Here is a 20677-nt window from a genome sequence, read left to right on the forward strand (position 1 = left end):
GCAAAACTCTTGGCACATTAGGTTGTGTAAATTTGAAAGGAAATGAATAAAAGGTATACTTTTGTAGATAATTAAGCAAACATGCATTAATTAACTTCATTCAACTTTGTATAAAGTATATCCGCCACATCCTCTTCGAGTATGGTGCGGATGTGAAGGCGGATATTTTTTTATGAAATGAGGATGCGGATGCGTTTGCGGATGTTGGATGTTTAATTTATCAGAACTGCGGATGCGAATATTAAAAACTATGCGGATGGGGGCATCCGATACATCTATGGTAAGAGGTGTGCTTTTGGAGGTGGGGAGGGATGTAGAGTGAAGCATTCGGACTTTCTAATAATGAAAGAGGAAGCAACAGCTGTGGAGGCGATAATGAGAATGCTTAGAGGGACTGTTGTAGAAGCTTAGTGTTTTATAATGACTGAGATTTATGCACGGAAAGCAGAGAGTACCGTACCGTATACATGTGGGATGTCATCACTGACCCAACTCATTTAAGTTTTTCATCTGCACCCCGGGCCAGGGCCACCCTTCCCTAAACGCAGAACGCGCTGTGCATAAGGCCTCATTTTCCATGGAGGGGCCACATTTTGCGCAGGGGGACGCATTTGCGCATATATATGCTCCACCGTGAGGTTTGTTACTACTAATAAAGGTTGTCAAGTTAAATGGCATGGTGTTATACGGTCATTTTGTACCTAAGATATACTTGGGTTGGGTAGAGGTGGGGGGTGGGCTCAAAATAAAATTTCGTGTAGTGCCCCAGTTTGATCAGGAACGGCCCTGCCCCGGGGCATATTGTAATGATGCCTACTGATCATCCCGCACACTCGAGTGGTTCATCACTTTCAATTGAAAACTTATTTTTGACTCTCTCTCTCTCTCTCTCTCTCTCTCTCTCTCTCTCTCTCTCTCTCTCTCTCTCTCTCTCTCTCTCTCTCTCTCTCTCTCTCGTGTGTAATATACTGTATACTATATATATATATATATATATATATATATATATATATATATATATATATATATATATATATATATATATATATATATATGCACACACACACACACACACATACGCACCAAAGACGGTAGTGGCCTCGCACCTCAAGCCTGTTGATTGCATAAAACCTGTAGGCCTGAACGTGGCACTATCCTGGATAGCATAGCCAAATATTTCGGCGTCTTATTCCCCCCAAAAAATTCTAGTGAATATTATTAAGATTATTAATAGTGATTTAATCGTTTTAATAATGCTATACTAAAGATTTTGCATCGATACTAAGAAAAAACAATTCATGAAAATCCGACTGATTTTAACCTTCCAACGACTCTTGTGAGAGCCCAACAATCCTTATGAGAGCCCAAAACCCACGTTAGAAAAGTAAATAAATAAAAGGAAATAAGAAAAATATCTTCTGCAGTGGCGTACGTAGCGGAAGTGAGTGCTTTACATCTTTCCTCAGCCGCCGCCAGTCAGTAATGCATCTTCAAATATTTTACCTCGACTTTACTGGTTGTGGGACTTTCGAGGTGTTTTCATCAAGTCAGCTAAGGATTCTGCATCATTATTTAGAATAATTACCGCGAGAACTAATTATTTTGGCCTGTAGCTCTAATTATAAAGAAGCAACTTCCGAGAAATGAATAGGATATTTGATTTGGCTACACCAGTGTTGCGTGTGCGTTGTGTGGACGCGTCATTACATGATTTATTAAATACTTATTATATATTACACTTCCTTTATCCTCTTCTATTTTAGCATTCTCCTTTATTAGAGATTTCGTTAACATATCGTCTCCCGTAATTTACTCCCTTTCTTCCGCGTCATATATAGTTCCTTCATTTAATTTAGAATCCAATTTTTAAATAATCCCTTGTCATATCAGTCTGCTTTTATCATCCCGTGGGCCACAAATAAAGGCCCACGTCGCCCTCCAATGGCGCGGCAATTTCTACACACATATATCCTCGTCTTGTGGAGCTCCCTCAAATCGTCCATTGTAACCGTCATGTTACTTAGTAAATAAGTATGAAAGAAAGGAAGGGAAGAGGAAAAAGATGATGAAATACCTGAAAAGATGCATACACGAGAGAGAGAGAGAGAGAGAGAGAGAGAGAGAGAGAGAGAGAGAGAGAGAGAGAGGAAATTGGGCTTTTTAGAGACCTATACCAGAGGCAGGACCCGTGCCCACGAAAGGAGAGAATGAAGTGTCGCCTTCCTGAGATGTAGGTAGAAATTTGTTGTTGAAACTTCGCAGGCAAGTTATGTTCAGATTTTCCCCACTCACTTTCAGTGTGTTTTAGGGCTTGAATCATTCAAGTCTGATCTGCTGCTGACAGTCTCCTTACAAAACATGACAGACGATAGTATAGATTCTTGGGAGAAAAGAGGAATCGAGACTAATGGAAAACGATATATACAATGGAAGTGAGTGCGGAATATAAGTTGATTTCTGATCGCGATTGTACTATAGTGCATCAAATATCAATTTTGGATGTAATAGTACAGTATACATATAACTACTGACAACACACACACACACACACACACACACACACACACCGGTTTCTATTTATTGTTATTTTTTTTTTCTAGTTATTTCGTGGTGCTTTTATTATTAATTTGATCTTGTAAGAATCGAAACGCAGGCACTTCCCCATGTACACATTTCCGCTATATACAAGTACGGGGAAAAATAGTAATGCTATACAAATAAATAAAAAAAAAAAAAAGGAAAGTATTAATTTGTATAGCACGAGGCATGACTGGCAGCAGGTAACTCAGGCAACACATATAGGTAAACACTTAAAACCGGACCATAAAAAAAATAATTATATCACGAAGAATTTAGGAAGTACGTAAACTATATCCGATGAGACATATACACTTCCGTACTATTTTATTACATTTTGGATTCTCGTGTGACCGGCCAGCTGTCATAGAGAAGCTTGGACCAATCAGCGTCGTCCAAACAACAACAACATGGCCAGGCTGCAGAGGTGAGTTGGGTCTGCATTTTTTAACTCTTTACCGTAAATTACGCGGCACATGTCTTCTTTTAGGCGGCGAAGAGGGTGGGATGGGTGTGGAGATGAACGTGTGGGGAGTGCTGTATGTGTGAGAGGCAGTGGTGATGTAGGATGGCCGGGGCGCCGCTCTTTGCCCACGCAACGAGTAGGACACCCCAGCAGGCTGTGTGCCGGCGAGGGGGGCATGTGCTGCACTTCACACACTCAGCAATGACAAGGATGTGTTCATTACCTTATCACCGTTACCAAGAAAAAGGAGATCATTCTGTTGTGAAGTTAATATTTGGTTAATTAAAATCGAGGGGCAAAGGAGGTTATTCACATTCATTTGGAAACCGAGGAAAATGAAAGGGAAATATAATAATAAGTAGTAAGACCAGTAAGATTGGACAGCAGTATATAAGAGTGAGTGCCAATACAAAAGCAAGACTCACACTCACTACCTTAACCAAAATCTGGACTTGGGTGCATCTCAACAGGTGGCAGTCTTGGCCCTGTGGCACTGGGATCAGAGCCTTTAGTGGACAGACCTTCAAAAAAAAAAGCTCAGTTATTAGAATTATGGATCCAAACCAGTATTTTTGTTACCACTTCGGGAAAGTATTATTGAGATGTCTGAAAAAAAAAAAAAAGTGATCGCTTCTACCTTTGTAGGGAACCAAGGGAGGGATCACTACTCCCTGCCTTGAAAATTAAGTGATCTTTCAATAGTAGCTCCTTGCAGGAGTCCCATATATAGTTTTCTTGTGTATGTTTAATCACAGTGCATAATGCAGACTTACTCCACACTCTTTGTAAATATATAAATTACATTGTCTGTTACAACACATATGTTGCTTTTCAGATTACTGTTAAGTGCAGCCCTGGTGGTCCTGGTCTGTGCTGTGGACCGTAACAACTTCAAGACATGTGATCAGAGTAGTTTCTGCCGGTGAGTTTTTGTGTCTTCTGAATCTTAAGTAGCATCTTATGAATATGAACGTTTATTCTTCATATAATCAATTTGTTGAGCTAAAGAAATACAATCTTCCATTTTTAAAACTTTAATTTTACTTGATTAAACTAAACTTTATCTATACTTTGAATTGCTTTTTTCAGTTGCTGTACCATAAAAGTGGCAACTTTTTTTTTCTTTTTTTATGTAGGAGGAAGACTGGGTAAGGGCAACTAAAGTCCAATAAAAAATGAGAAGCTCACTGAAATGCCAGTCCCAGAAAAGGGTCCAAAGCGGTAGTCAAAAATTGACTGTACTATCTTATGTTAGTAAATATATGTGGTCAGAGTTTTGCTGAAATGTGGTAGCTAATTGAGAGCCTCTGACATTCTAGCTTCATGACTTGCTGCTTTTCCTTCTTAAGTTACACGAGTGAGTTTTTCAATTGATTCATTGAATGATGCTGCTGTACAAGTAGATAATAAAGAATTTGAGTGGGTTTGTAACCCAGAGAGATATGGTGAATTGTACTGGCCACACCACTGAGTAATTTTTCCTTCAGGCGTCACCGAGCCGTGCGTCCCGGCGAGAGTCCATATGTGGTGCTCGGCTCAACTTTGAGCATCACTGATGAGGGTGTGTTTGGCGACCTGCTGAATGAGAAGACAAGGGTATTCTTTACATTGGAGTTGTACCCACTCAAGGATGCCACACTGCGCATCAAGATCAACGAGAAAAATCCCATCAAGCAGCGGTTTGAGGAGCCGTATGCCCTCGTGGGAGGCAGCCAGACTGAACAGTGAGTTACTCATTCACATTTTATGGTGATATGAAATCTGGTTTTGTGTTTATCTCCTCACATATGTATCCATCTCTTTATAACTAGCTCTTGGTATTTCTGGTGATTTATGAAACATTTCAGTTTACCTTTAGTGACCCAAATGTTGCCCTACATATGCTGCCCAAATTTTTTTTTTCTCTCTCTCTCTCTCTCTCTCTCTCTCTCTCTCTCTCTCTCTCTCTCTCTCTCTCTCTCTCTCTCTCTCTCTCTCTCTCTCTCTCTCTCTCTCTCTCTCTCTCTCTCTCTCTCTCTCTCTCTCTCTCTCTCTCTCTCTCTCTCTCTCTCTCAAATACTTAACAAACTTGACCAGTCGTGTTATTGTGAGATAATACATGCTCAGTATTAGAATCTGGTTGATATTTTATAGGCAAGACCTGCAGCATTGCTGTGATTGTTTATGCACTTAAACTTTACTAGGAATGATTCTGAGGAAGGACATTTCACCCGCCATCACAGACGTTTCACTAAAAAAAAGGTCAAAGTCCCAGATGTGAGGTGTGTTGATTACTACTGTTACCACCACCACCATCACCACAACATGTTATGCACATAGAGGTAGCTTGTGAGAGTACTAGCTACACCACAGTAGAGCATTGAAGGTTGACCACACATTTGCTCCTATTTTATCATATGTTTTAGTAACGAACTCTTTCTCGTGATGGAAGGGTCTCCAGTTCTGTTTTCAGATATACAAAAGAACCATTTATGACCATGAATTGTTCTGTTCTTTTGAATTTTTATTTGTATTCTATGTTCTTTGTGTATTTATTTTTTCATAAAAATTATGGGTGGTTTTATGTCACTAATCCACCTTAGTCTATATCATGGCATCCTACAGCTTCCCTATTTACTTGATCAACTTTTTCTTGACATCTTTAATTTTTCATAAACACAATAATCTTCTTGCTCTCTCTCAAAAGTTTATATTTTTTGACAAGGAGAAATGCATATACAGTATTTCTTTCAGAAGGACACTTGTGTAGTGTAATATGTAGTCATGTATTAGATAATGTTTAATCTTATTCTATCATTCTTCTTTCTCTTCATTTTAATTATTTTTACAAGTAACAGGAGAATGTCCTCTTTAATTTGTGAAATAAGCTTGTTAACTCCAAAGAACAGAGGTACACACAACCATCCACCACACATATCCATTCTTCACCAGCAAACATAATATGGGTTCTCACTGCAGATTTGAGGTAGTGGACCGTTCAGAGGAAGGCTTCACCCTTAAGTTTGGGTCCAGCCATGCTGTAGTGAAGGCCAAGCCACTCAAGATAGATGTATACAGTGGGGACACCCTTGTTGTCAGTGCCAATGCCCGCGGCCTCCTCAAGTTTGAGCACTACCGCAACAAGCCGGAGGGGTAAGTCCAATTTACCTGTGACCTGGGAGTGCTCAATGCTGAATAAAACTTGGCAGACGCTGGGTCTTTAGCTTGACCAAATGTGACCGCATATACAATTATAGGGTACTCTTTAACCTGCCTCAAGTGCTTCACTTTATATATTTAAATTCACTAGCTTCTAAATCTTAAAATAAATACATTTGAAGTGACTGTCTGTCATTCTAGATATCATATGTTGAAAAATTTAATTAATGATACAAAATGTTGCATCACTTGAATATGGCCTGTGTCTCAGTATTCCTCTTATTTAGTGAGCCACAGGCTCCTGAAGGAGAGGAGGAGGCAAATGCTGTTCTTGAGGATGAGGAGGACACAAATGGTTTATGGGAAGAAACCTTCAAGGGTCACACAGACTCCAAGCCTCATGGACCTGCCTCTGTGGGCATGGACATATCCTTCGTAAACTCAAAACACGTGTATGGGATCCCAGAGCACGCTGACAGCCTCTCTCTGAAGGAGACCACGTGAGTACATTCTTCCATTCCTTACTGTGGAGTGTGGAGTGTCTGAAGGATCAACTGAAAGTTTAGATCTTGTCATATATTCAGAATTTTCTTAAAGATATTTATAACCTATTGTAAGGTAATGGTATAATACAAGTGTATCGGACTGCAATAACTAAACAATAGACTGTTCCTGCAGATCAACTGAACCCTACCGTCTGTACAACCTGGATGTGTTTGAGTATGAGGTGGACAATCCCATGGCACTGTATGGTTCAGTGCCAGTTATGGTCTCCCACACTCCTAAGCACACATCTGCCATCTTCTGGCACAATGCAGCAGAGACCTGGGTGGACATCAAGGTAAGGGAACATGCCTTAGGATAGTCTCCAGAAGAATGTGTCATATATGGTTATAATTATGTAATTAATTATCTTTACTGGATTTAGGATGATAGTTTGCTGCCATTTTGGGAAATCAGTTCTCACAAAGAATGTTAATGAATTGCAAGTTAAGCTCAGGTATGGTTCATTATAGTCATTGGCCATAGTTAAGTGACACATCACATTCACCTCTATATTTATTATATTTTTCTCAATCATAAGTCCCTTGGCCTGTTAAGAATTGATCAACTGTCTGATTTTGAAATGGGATTATCACTGGATGAGGAGACTTGAGAAAAACACAAGATGCAATGGGAATGAATGCAGATTACTCTGCATGTGACAAAACTGTGCCATACTATCAGTTAGTCTGTTTTTGCTAAGTAGATAACACAAGTTATTGGTTTGCTCCACTTGTATTAAAATTGTATGACTTGTCATTATGTTGAATGTAGATACAAGTTATGCATGTAAAAAGGCTGCAAGACAACAAAGTTTGTGCTTGTAGTTGAAGAGAACACCAACACATCAGTTTAGCTATACTATAGAATGATATAAAGAAGAATGTCTACAGAGTGACCTCTCCTCATCTCACAGAAACTTCCTGACCGCAACGTTGTGTCATCCATCACTGGCTTCTTCTCAGGAGGTGACTCTGACCCACCTCAGATGTCCACCCACTGGTCCTCTGAGTCAGGCATCATTGACCTGTTTGTGATGCTTGGCCCTCGACCGTTGGATGTTTTCCGCCAGTATGGATTGCTGACAGGAAACACCAATCTGCCTCCGGTAAACAGGAGTTTATATTGTAACCTTCATTGTATAAGTTGTAGGATGATGTATCTTCCATTTGACTACTTACTAATTCTAGAGCAGACATAGTAGTAGAATATTCTTTTCTTTTAAAAAAAGAGTATTCCAACATCATTGCCATTACTTAATACATTAGGGTGCACGATAACATAAGGTCTTTATAACATACAGCTGTAATAATGCATTGAAATTTTGATAAACATCTAATGGGAATAACAAACCAAGACTGGCAAGACGAACTTGCCCTTCGTGCAAGCATTGAAACTTCAATAAAAAATCGATCAGAATAACAAACTAAAACTTGCAAGACTAATTCACCAGCTGTGTGAGCCGCTGCTCAAACTTTTTGCCACTTGTCCATTCCTCCCCTCTTTTTCCTTTCCTCTCCCTTCTTTCTTCTTGTCTCAAACCTCCCTCCCTGTCACCTCCCCTCCTCATTATCTGTCAGAGATAAAGGACAAGGGAGTGATACTGCTCTCTCTCTCTCTCTCTCTCTCTCTCTCTCTCTCTCTCTCTCTCTCTCTCTCTCTCTCTCTCTCTCTCTCTCTCTCTCTCTCTCTCTCTCTCTCTCTCTCTCTCTCTCTCTCTCTCTCTCTCTCTCTCTCTCTCTCTCTCTCTCTCTCTCTCTCTCTCTCTCTCTCTCTCTCTCTCTCTCTCTCTCAATACATAATACCATTTTCATTCTCATTCTCATTCTGTTTAGCAATCCTTAGGATTGTTCTTTCAGAGAGAGAGAGAGAGAGAGAGAGAGAGAGAGAGAGAGACCCCGACAGGAGGAAAATGTGACTGACCAATACTTGTCAAGGCAGCGTGAAACTCAGTGGTGATGATGCACGAAACTCAGGATGGCAAGAATTTAGACATGAAACTAGGCATGAAACTCTGGAGGGTACTATATATATTTGTTATCTCAAATGTAATAGTGGAAATGTGGTCATATTATGTAATTTTTTAAAAATTGTGGATTTTTTAAATCTTCTGGTTCTCTGGAACCAATTATTTTTTCCCATAGGTTATTTAGTTGCCATAATACACATTTGGCATAATGAACTCTGTATTGGAATGAATCAGTTGTTGTGTATCCTACTGTACATGAAAAGAATGATTGTATATAAAAAATTGCATCCATGAAATACTGAACATGCCATCATTTCTGGTCTCCATAATGCCTTTAATCTAGGGGTTTTCAAAAGTTTACAGATGTTAGGCCTTCTTGGTTAGAAAAGGTATCATCTCTAAGTATATCTAATAAGTGAACTTATTTTCCCACCAGTTGTTCAGCTTGGGGTACCATCAGTGCCGCTGGAACTACAATGATGAGGAAGATGTGAGGCAGGTGAATGAGAACTTTGACCAGCATGACCTTCCCATGGATGTCCTGTGGCTGGACATTGAGCACACAGATGGCAAGAGGTATGCCTTTTGTGAGAGGGCAAATAAATATGCTCAAGCTTATCAGTGCAAAAAAGGATAGAGAGGGAAGTATCAAGCTTCATTAAGCCATTTTTTTTTTTTTTTCTCCATATAGTCTTGTCAGAGGAATTAGTCTCTGATCAATGTATTTGCTTATCACAGAATGGAACCATCAAAGACTGATAAGTATGAATAGATCCCCACTGTAATACCACCTTCAGCATAAGAAATAAAAGGAGAAAACATGGTCATGGGAAGTCAAGGATCTCATGAAGACAAGTAGCTATTATGATCAAAGGTTACATTATATAGAGTTATTTTGTTAAAACAGATATGGATTGAGCACTTGCTTTTTGGGGTACAACTTGTATTCCTGACTTTCTTGCACCAGATACTTCACTTGGGATACACACAAGTTCTCCAACCCACTGGAGATGACTGCCAACCTCACTGCTCGGGGACGCAAGCTGGTCACCATTATTGACCCACACATCAAGCGTGACAGCAACTACTTCTTCTATAAGGAGAACCATGACCGTGACCTCTTTGTCCACACCAAGGATGGGTCTGAGTTTGACGGTAGGCTTTTGATAATATAGTCATAGTCAGTAATGGATTAATTTACTATATGTATTTGTTATTTTTTCTGTTTTAAGTTTTTCTAAATCTCAAGGCCACTAATCTGCTTGTAATGTCAGTAATGTAGTTTTCTTTAGAGATCACCACTTGATAAGAAAACTAAGGATTGAGAGAAAACTCAGAACACAGTGGAAGTGAGTTGGACCTCTGACCATGGCTGCACTTCATCTTTTATTTAATGTTTGATGATTACTTGTTGGTTGCCTGTTAGAAGGGACTTACAACCAAATCTGCAGGATAACTTAATTTTCTTGAGGTGTTGAAGAGAACTGACTGATTTAGTAGTTGCAACATTAAACCACCATGTCTTCCCTCTCCTTTCCATCTGTTTCTTCTTCCATTGTGAAAAAAGTGTAAATTCCCAGATCCATATTTTAAAGATGACTTATTACTGCCTGCTTAAAACTATCTACATGTACATACCAGGCTGGCAGTCCCACACAGGATGACTCAATCAAAGCACCACACATCATTCACACACTCAGCACTGTCTTATCTAAATATAAATAAATCATTAAATTGTAGAGGAGGGAAAGAGTAAGGGAAAGCAGTTTGCCCCAGAGTGTATCTATCAGCAACAGTGTAAATTTAATATTGCCACAGGTTGGTGCTGGCCTGGCTCTTCATCCTACCTGGACCTGACCAATCCTGAGGCACGCAACCACTACAGTGACACCTACATGCTGGACCGCTACAAGGTGAGCCGTGTGTTGTGTTTCTCTTTATCAGTTGCGATCCCAAATTGTAAGTGTTTGACTGTTGCATCCCTTTGGTATTTTTTCCTTGAAAGAATTCTAAGCATATAGAATCTGTATAAAATGTAACCCTTTTATTGTTGTCATTCTTTTTAACTTTGAGAGATGTGTTAGGAAAAAGTATATATTTGCATGACAACCCACTAAAAGAATAACATTAATTTTCTCATTTGGGCTACAGAATTATTTAAGAGATGATTAACTCAGGTTACATAATTATTTGAGAGACTGTAGTACAAAGTAGGACAAATCGTCCTAAAAGTAATGGATTATGGAAAAAATTGTCTTATTTTGAAAGAGTTTCACATTCTTTTTTTGTGTAGGGCTCGACCCTGGACACCTTCACCTGGAATGATATGAATGAGCCCTCAGTGTTCAATGGACCAGAGATCACTATGCAGAAGGACAATGTTCACCCTGGCCTTGGAGTGGAGCACCGAGAGATACACAACGTATATGGCATGCTCTTTGTGAGTATTGTATATAGTATCTAATTGCTTCCATATTCATTTTCACTGTAATCCCCATCATGCAGCTGTTGTATTGAAGTGAAATATGCAGCTTAGAGTCAAGAAAGGATTATTGCAGTCAGTTAAAATTGCATGCACTCCCTTTGTGTTCCATGTTACAGAGTTTCTCATACTCAGTAGATTGTTTTCAGTGATAAAAAGACCTGGTAATTGGATTACAAGATCACAAAAGTTTTCTGTGATGTTATGTTCTGTAAGTGTGTGTGTGTGTGTGTGTGTTTATGCTTAAAAAGAGATAAAATATAACAATTATTTTCTAAACAGCATCAGTCCACCTATGAGGGTCAGCTGCGGAGGTCAGAGGGTCGCCTGCGCCCATTCATCTTGACCCGTGCCTTCTATGCTGGGTCACAGCGTTCTGCTGCTGTGTGGACAGGTGACAATACAGCTGACTGGAATCACTTGCGCATATCTGAGCCCATGCTGCTGGCACACTCTGTCACTGGTATCACCCACATTGGTGCAGATGTTGGTGGGTTCTTTGGCAACCCTGATGCCTACCTTCTGACCAGATGGTACCAGGTATGTCTTCTCCATCCTTACCTTGTTTGTTGTATTGCTTGATGTGAATATCAGGATTTTTTTGACATCCTAAATGATGAACATTAGATTAACAGACTGTATAGCCTGGAGTCTTCCTGGTGCCAAAGTTAATTTAATAGAGAGCTGTAATTATAGTGATGAAAAGGTAGTAAACACTCAGTGGACTCACTGGTCTTGTGTGTATAGCATGCTTTTCACCCCTACAGGCAGCAGCATTCCAGCCATTTATGAGAGCCCATGCCCACCTGGACACCAAGAGACGTGAGCCCTGGCTGTTTGATGCAGAGACTCTCAGTATTATCAGGAATACCTTGAGGCATCGCTACCAGTACCTGCCTCTGTGGTACACCTTGTTCTATGAGAATGAGTTGACAGGTGAATCAACACTATTTCAGTTGAAAAGGAGATAGATAACTAGGAAAGAAGGGATTATGTTGTGGAGTAGAGTGGAATGATGTAAAATTATACCATTTTGGATCCAGATTTGGCAAGGATAAGTGTATATAGGAATAAAAGGGAAGGAGGGAAATGAATGAAGTGTGAATAAAGTAATGCACAGGAAGTGATTTAATTTATAAGGAAAGTGAGCTAGTTGGACATGATGAGTATTAATGAAAGGTGAAAAAAGTGACTATTTTCATACATGTGGAAGGATAAAATTGTGGAATAAACAGAATAATTGTAGTAGGTAAAAATGAAAGGTAGATTTGATGGCAACTGAAGGTTTCATCTGTCATTGGCATTGAGCAGGATGTATCTGAATATTCATAATCAGTTTTATATTTGCTACAGGTGCTCCCCCCATGAGGCCTCTATGGGTGGAGTTCCCAGAAGATGAGACTTCCTTTGACGTTGATTATGAGCACCTGGTTGGCTCGGCCCTGCTGGTGCGGCCAGTGGTGACAGAGGGCTCCAACACTGCCTCTGTCTATTTCCCGCCTGGTGTGTGGTATGATGTCATAGACCTCACCAAGTACACTGGGCCAAGCTCCACCACAGTGTCTGCCCCTAGAGACAAGGTGTGTGTCTGCTGGTGGTTCTCCTCTTAGGCTACACTGCATGTTTTCTTGGTGTTTTCCTGGGGGTTTATTTTGTTACACTGCTAAAATGTATGGGTCTATAAAGGAGTGCTTATATTTTATTGTAGGAAACTCCACTTGGTTGATGGTGATATTTGTTTCATAGAAGGAAGTGTATCTCAGGGAGTCTACTACTGATTTTTCTTTTATGGTCAACTGTTTTATTGATGTGTCATTAAATGTGATTGACTTGTGTCTTTTAGATGTGTTATGTATCACATAACTGCCAGGTTAGGAGTGTATCTCAGGGAGTCTACTACTGATTCTTCTTTTATGGCCAACTGTTTTATTGATGTAAGTGTCATTAAATGTGATTGACTAATGTCTTTTTTAGATGTGTTATGTATCACATTCTGCAGTTGAAATGGTAATGAACATATTTTAAAACCAGTCAGAGTATAAGTCACTTTTCTTTCATCTATTTTCATCTTCTTGTATGGATATGCAGTACAAGCTTAATTATTATGTTACAGATTCCTGTGTACCAGCGAGGTGGCAGCATCATCCCACGCAAAGACAGAGTGCGACGTGCCTCCTCACTGATGCGGGAGGACCCCTACACCCTGGTGGTGGCCCTGGATGCACAGGACAAGGCTCAGGGCACGCTGTACATTGATGATGAACATACCTTTGATTACCGCCAGGTTAGGAGCAGCCTCTTATCATGATTTTTTGTTATTTATATTCTGTTTACCCATATGATGTATAAGTAATTTTGTGTGTATATGTGTTTATGACTTTACTAGGTTGTACACCGAAGGGGTTACTTGGTAAGGAGTTCCAGGCAAATGCTCTGATTCACTTGTGGGGTTTTAAGAAGCTCAAGTGTGCTTAAGCTCTTACTAGTATTACAGCCCCAGAACATTAGTGAATTTAGATGTTTATGTAGCCCTTCTTATACAGTAGAAGGATTTGTGGCTATGATACTTTATTGTGGTCTCTACAAAGGTGTTTTAAGTTGAGCAGTGAAACCAGCACTTAGATCACTGTGTGATATAAGTGATGGCAGGCAATTGAAGTTCATATGTTTCTGATTTTTCTTGAATAATTTTGTGGCACTCATCTTTTCAGGGCAAATTCCTCTACATGGGACTGTCATATGAGAAGGGAGTGTTGACATCACATCGACTGGACCCCAGTGGTATCTACGAGACAGGGTCGTGGCTGGAGAGGGTCATCATTATTGGGCTTGACAAGCGGCCAGCCAAGGTCACCTTAAACAGTGCCTGTGAGTATTTCCTTATTTGTGAGGTCTAGTGGGATGCTGCTAGCTTAGGAAGAAAATTCTAAGAAATGGAGTTCAGATTAGTAAAAAAAATATCAGTTAAATTAGAACAGAATTATTTTTAGGGAATTAAAAAATTGCATGAAATGGATCAGTATTACATAAACTTATTTAATTTTACTGAATTATTTAAGGTTTTGTTAAAGTGAATTGTGTGAAATAAATTTTTTGATTTTTCATGTAAAAAAAAATACTTGAAGTGAATTGATGCTTTATTAAAACTCATATACCTTACATGCAAGTAGTGTTGTAGTGGAGAGCAAGTAAAACCTCACTGAACTTTCCAAAGAAGGCTTATTGGTCTAACATTGCTTCGTAACTCATCCTTTGCAGCACAAGGCACCCAGGTGCTGGAGAGCTCCTATGAGAATGGCAGCAGTGTACATGCAGGCCGTCTCACTATACGCAAGCCAGGCATCAGCATTAAAGAAGACTTTACTATCACCATTCAATGAGTGTTGTTTAGTCCACTTAGCAAGTACATATTACATCTAGGGAGGGTTTAGAATACTGTAGGAAGATAATATTTTTTCTCTCCCTTTATTTTATTTTTTTTTTATTTATTTTTTTTTGTGAATTTGTTTCTCAAAAGAAAATTGTGTTGTAAGTGATACTAAAATTAGTTTTCTTATTTATTATTAAGTGCAATTTCTTTCTTTAAATGATATCAGTGTTGAAAGGATTACATTTCAGATCATGAGATATGTTGTGGTTCCTACATATGGGGCATGTTGTTGTATCTAGGCATTTTTTACACACACACACACACAAAAAAAAAAAAAAAAAAAAAAAATCAGACATTTTGTGGTATCTATTTATTAGATTTTAGGCAGTTTGTTTGAAAAGACAAACTGTAACAAGGGGATATGTATAGAATATGTGTATGTATGTATTTGTAGATGTGATGAATTCATACACATACAGTACCAAAACAAGCACATAATGTGTATTCTCATGTTTGATCACTTGACAGCATGGCTGAGTGAATGTTAATGATTTTTTAAGTACCATGTAATTCAATACATCAAAATGGCATGAGATACTTCAAGGGAGGCTGCACAGAGCTGCTGCTGCTGCTGCTGCTGCCGCTGTAGAGATGAGGAGGTAAAGAAACAACCACATAGTATTTATTAAAGCAGAGGTGAACCATGGTGAGGTGGGAGTTGTTGTCAGGACCCCAAGGTGTCCTTTGTGATGACTTGGGTCTAGAAGACTAGAATTTGTTATATTCATGAAAGTTTGGATATAGACTTAATAAGTTTACCAAAATAAGTATGGACTACCTTAATTTTTTTAGGGGTGGAAGAGTTATTTTGTAATTGCATCCTTGTTGAAGACGAAAGTATAGTCCTAAAAGCATTTGGAACAATATGGTGCAACACTTAAAAAATGTTTGCGCTCTTGATGTGAATATGAACTCAGGTTTCGTAGTTTGGCAAATGAATTGCAAGTGTCTGTCACAAGTCACATTCCAGAAATGTATGTGAGAATGCACAATGCTTAGAAAAATTAAAAAGTTTTATATTCATTGTAGTTTTAAGAGAATAGTTTATCCTAGATATTTGTGTGACATGAAAATCATATGGCATACACTGACAAGTGGCCAAGCGCTGGTTGAACACAATAGTGGTTGCAGAGTAACAGAACATATGAATGTATAGAGTGAGTCCTCATAACACATCACTGCTTGACACACACGTGTGGTAAAATTTTAGTTGGTAGTTAAGACAATTACCAATCAATAATCTCAAAATTTATCCAGTGATATAAAGATGAACGGGAAAGAATTTTTAGAAAAATCGAATTTCTCTCTCTCTCTCTCTCTCTCTCTCTCTCTCTCTCTCTCTCTCTCTCTCTCTCTCTCTCTCTCTCTCTCTCTCTCTCTCTCATACTAAAATAATAATAATAATAATAAGAATAAGAATAATCCATTTCAACCCTTTTAAAGCTTCTTGCTTCAGCCACAAGAGATTTGAATGTGAGAAAGGTGTTCCGAAGCATCGTTTCAGATAAGGAAACGATAGGAAAGATGGGGTGGAAAAATAATAAATAAATATAATAAAGTACTGCTTGAGAACACAGATCAGTTATCCATCAAAATGGTGTTAAGAAAAAGAAGCAGTAGTTATTGAGGAGGGAACCGGAGTGTGAGATGAGGTGATAAAGAGACCGGCCACGACTCAAACGAGCGGCGGCGGCCACAAATATTTGAGAACCTGCGAGGGAGGCGGTGAGGTCACTCGTGTATTATTTAGATAGGGCTGCATTTCTAGTCCCATGTTCACCAACCGCCCTACGTATTCATTGTGTAGTTCAGCAAGTTCACTTTTCAGGACGCAACATGAGGCTAGTGACGTGGCTCGGGTGTGAAGCGATGATGATGATCCCAGAGTTCACCAGATGCCCTGACGATCAAGTCTGACATACCACACTCTTATTCTTTATTTTTACCGTTTTTTTTTTTTTTTTCCTTTTGTCTTTCATAAACTCTCTGCCAGTTTGCGGTCCTCTGCAGTGACTGCATTGCTGGTATGACGGCGCCTAACATTGATGGAAAGCGCTAAAGAGGAAGAGTGAGTGTGGCAAGATACGTAACGTATAACCAGTAATATTTACGATTGTTACTAATTAATGTTCACTAACAAAGTCTTACATGTTTAATTTCTTCACAATTCAGTGCAGTTGCTTGAGCAATGTAGTTTAGGAATCCTCAATAACGACTTCAGATCGCGCTTAACATCTGAACCAAGGTCTTGTTTAATTGTACAGATTAATGATAGTAGAATTGCTTGTATGATCATCAATTTGGATAGTTTCACCGATCTCCGGGTTAATTGGATATATAACAATCATTGCTGATTTCCTAGAAAGAATCGCAATGTGTTAGAGCACATGGAGCTCATTATACATATTAAGCCGTTTTATCTTGACTTCTGGCAGGTAAAATGTAAATTTATGTTTCGGAGGGGGTTTCAAGATTCTAACGATAGTTAAATAACTGTTCTGCTTTATTAATTAGTAAAAAAAAAAAAAAAAAAAAAAAAAAAAAAAAAAAAAAAAAAAAACAGGCTAATCATTCCTTATCCTGATGAGAGAACACGTAATTTGATACAGACCCAAATATCATAATATATACTATCGAAATTTTAACATTTGACAAAGCTTCACAGCGTTTGTGTTCGTTGTTCGCATGCTCGAAGCTCTTCACCGCCCGTCGCAGTTCGAAGCTCATTCTTATTATCCGCATCATGTTTGATGTTTTGTTTTCATCTACTGTTGCCGCCATCGTCGCCGCCGCCTGGACAATCTGCAGAACAGAGTATGGAGGTCACAGCAGTCAGCGATGTTGCACTTCTAGGGGTAAAATTGCGTGAGCAGCAGAAGTAGGTCATGGAGGTAAAACAAATACATATTGTATATTGTGTAAGAGTTACTTTCATTGAGCTTCCTTTATGCAAATCTTGCTAATTCTGCTACTTGTCTTCATCGTCTTAATTTGACCCTTAATGTGTGCTTTATCAAGATTCACTTTTCAAAGGTGTTTCGTTGCCTGTGTTCAAAATGTCTTGCCTGCTTTGAAATTTCACGGGAGAAGCCTGTCAGATGTATTGGTCTATAGCGAGGGTATCTGCTTAACTACCAATAACTTGTCAACTACGCGTGCAAGAAAGGAAGGAATGAAGATGTTTTTGTTTCCTCTGTTCTTTCGCACGTTGTTAAGAAGTCTTTCAGCAGTTTCTTTCGTTAAGATATCAACCGGGGTGTTGTTTGGGAGTTCATTATTGCGAATAACCACATGATTATGTGTAATACCGTGTAATACAGTATGGTATGAATAGATTACAATATCTGAGAAAGTCTGAGCACACGCATCATTAAACTGAATAATCTGGTTCTAGTGTTTCATTTCCTCGTTTCAAAGTTTCGAACACAAAACACGCAGCATCACGTGCCCTTATCAGCGTCCTCTTGCCATCAAGTGCACATTCGGCCTCTTCCAACTTCCAATTACCATTCATGCCACAAAAAAAAAAAAAAAGTGTATTTTCTAATTAAGGACATCATCCGCCTTCCCCCACTACACGATAATGGAGTCTGCCAACCATCCCACCACTGTCTCTATCATGATCAGTCGATCCACATTAATATCTTGTTTAATAATCACCGACCATTCAATGACCTGCTTTGCAGGTGTGGCAAGCGAGTCCATTATCAGGGTGGGGGAGGGAAGGGAGGGTACAGGGTTTAGTGAAATTGTGGGCGAGTCCACGGTAAGAATGGGGGAGGATTGGTGGTGGAGGGTTTGGTGGGGGTCATGGGTGAGCCCATTGTCAGGGGGTAGGAGAAGAGTGATGGGCGAGTCCATTACGAGACATTAACCTACATAACCTGGCTGACGATGATATACAGACCTACTTTCCATGAATTGGCTGGGATTACATATGATTACATGTAATTACATAGAATTACATATATACGTTCCATGAATTGACTGGGATTACTTATGATTACATATAATTACATAGAATTATATATAATTACAAAGGAAACTACTGTGACCTTGATCTTGATCATAAACGGTTACCCTTACCTGCTCGAACGTTCCCCTCATTGTTTTGAAACAGTATCGAATACTTCCAGACATTGGCTTCGGTTATCGTGATATATACGTATTTACTTATTTAGTTTTACCTACTATCACTTGTGACATGTATTCCATATTCATTCCCTCATTGAAAGAGGGAATAACTATGAAGTACTTACAAGGATAAAATAGCAATTAATAATTATGCCTTCTGTGAGAAATTGAGGTCAAAGCTGTTGCATCTCGGGGGCGGTACGACGTCCAATGTCAATGAAAGGGAACACCTTACCTGAGCTGCTGTGATGGGGCGGGACTCATTGTGCTCTAGGAACAAGTTTAGGTCTTATGTATTTATTTACTTTGCCTTGGTTAAAAATAAAGTAAACGCACCTTTGTCAACCTTTATTTATTTCACATTGGTATACTGGTAACATACATCTAGGGTCAGGAAGCAATATACATTCAATATATAATTATAAATCCACCAATGGTGGATTTATAATTATAAACCTCCTACATAAACAGTGAGGCACACCAGTCTTTATAGATAAACACCCCAGGATGAGCCGAGCAGGATTAAGGAATGTGCGGCTGTACAGTACTTGGTGCAGCCAAACAAAGCTGTACTCCAGTCACGTCCTCCACCAAGGCAGCGTCCAATGGCCACTAGTTATGGACGTGATCTCTGTTACCACGGTAGTGGCCACGCATCCTTCCTCCCGTGTGCACTGGCATGAACTGCAGACTGAAGGAACTTGTTATAGTGGAAGGGAAAGAGAGGAGCGGCAGGATTATAAGGACGTCGTCTCGTTCCCAACTTAAAGACACGTGAACGTTATGCAGCTACAGCCTACTGTAATGAAATGCTCTATACAGTGACTTCAGGGTCTTACTTGTACAAACATGATGGATTTAACTAAAACTGGAACTTTTTAACGACCAGTTACGACCTGCAACAGATTTTCCACTTAAGAACATAAAATATTAGATTGAAGGTCTGAATATGATGTAGAGGATTCAAGTCATGTTCATCATTTACATATTAGACCATAAAATTTAGGTGGCGTGGTAAATAACATACCAGCACACGAATAGAGAAGTTTACGAATGGTTAATAAAAGAAAAAAAAGTGGGAGGAAGGGTAATTAAATAAAACTTAATAATCTGATATCTGATGAGATTGCAGGTTCCTCTGCTAGGGTAAGATTTTCTTTTCTTTTTTTTTCTTTTTCACCATTAACGAATAAACTTTAACTAGCTAATATTGGCTTATATTAGGTGTTGGAGCTTGGGTGGGCAGCACTTCGCCACTGATTTCAAGGATGATGTTGCTGCGCAGTCACCTGTACAGAGCCGCGACATGACGGTTGAGGGTGCGAGTTCGATGCTTTGTGAAATATTTGGTACAATGGTTCAGTCGCAGACTTTTCTGGTGAAAGATTAAACTGGACACTTCTCTGGGAGGAAAAACAAGTGGCAGGTCTTCATCAGTGTATGTGTGTGTGTGTGTGTGTGTGACGATGGGTTAACTTGATATTACATTACTGTATTTCTCGGGATTGAAGCCGCGGAATAACATTGTAAATTACTGGTAAAGGACTGAATATCCAAGTTCAGCATGTAATTACTAGATAATTACTGTACTAAAATATAACTGAACACAGAAAATCAAATAGAGTATTATTTGGAAGACTGACCCCACGCCTCTAAAAATCAAACAATACATTAATGCTTAAACGATATAAACTCAAACCTCAATCTATATTGTCTGTTACATAGTATCACAATGAGAGGAAAAACAAGACATATGAAAAGGGAAAATATTTGTACTCACTTGAGCCAGCTTACCTATGGGAGGCATGAAATTCCAACAAAAATAGAGAGAAAAAAAAAAGTCTCTTCGAGCCAGAAAGTTTCAGCGAGGTCAGCAAGGTGAGGAGAGATCAAGCTGGTGGTAAGGGTGTCCAGGTCAGACTGGCTCACCATAATAAA

The 20677-nt window shown here is 39.2% G+C and overlaps 1 protein-coding gene and 1 long non-coding RNA gene across 2 annotated transcripts; one reads left to right on the forward strand and one right to left on the reverse strand.

Annotated features, from left to right (window-relative positions):
• Positions 1 to 2932: 2932 nt before the first annotated feature.
• LOC135104362 (neutral alpha-glucosidase AB-like) lies at positions 2933 to 15628 on the forward strand. The gene is made up of 17 exons (XM_064011690.1): positions 2933 to 3004; positions 3879 to 3965; positions 4531 to 4767; positions 6002 to 6175; positions 6469 to 6681; positions 6860 to 7022; positions 7641 to 7832; positions 9130 to 9269; positions 9661 to 9848; positions 10512 to 10606; positions 10987 to 11133; positions 11458 to 11715; positions 11943 to 12111; positions 12529 to 12755; positions 13289 to 13459; positions 13887 to 14043; positions 14434 to 15628. Exons 1-17 carry the CDS (start codon positions 2988 to 2990, stop codon positions 14553 to 14555), a joined length of 2757 nt encoding a protein of 918 aa, XP_063867760.1. The 5' UTR covers positions 2933 to 2987; the 3' UTR covers positions 14556 to 15628.
• A 3444-nt stretch (positions 15629 to 19072) lies between these two features.
• LOC135104365 (uncharacterized) lies at positions 19073 to 20513 on the reverse strand. Its single transcript, XR_010270417.1, has 2 exons — positions 20029 to 20513; positions 19073 to 19430 (listed from the first exon to the last, which is right to left on the reverse strand). It is a non-coding gene; the product is annotated as an uncharacterized LOC135104365 (long non-coding RNA).
• Positions 20514 to 20677: the final 164 nt, after the last annotated feature.

The sequence above is a fragment of the Scylla paramamosain genome, chromosome 10, assembly GCF_035594125.1.
Source record: "Scylla paramamosain isolate STU-SP2022 chromosome 10, ASM3559412v1, whole genome shotgun sequence".
In the NCBI taxonomy this organism is placed as follows: Eukaryota; Metazoa; Arthropoda; class Malacostraca; order Decapoda; family Portunidae; genus Scylla; species Scylla paramamosain.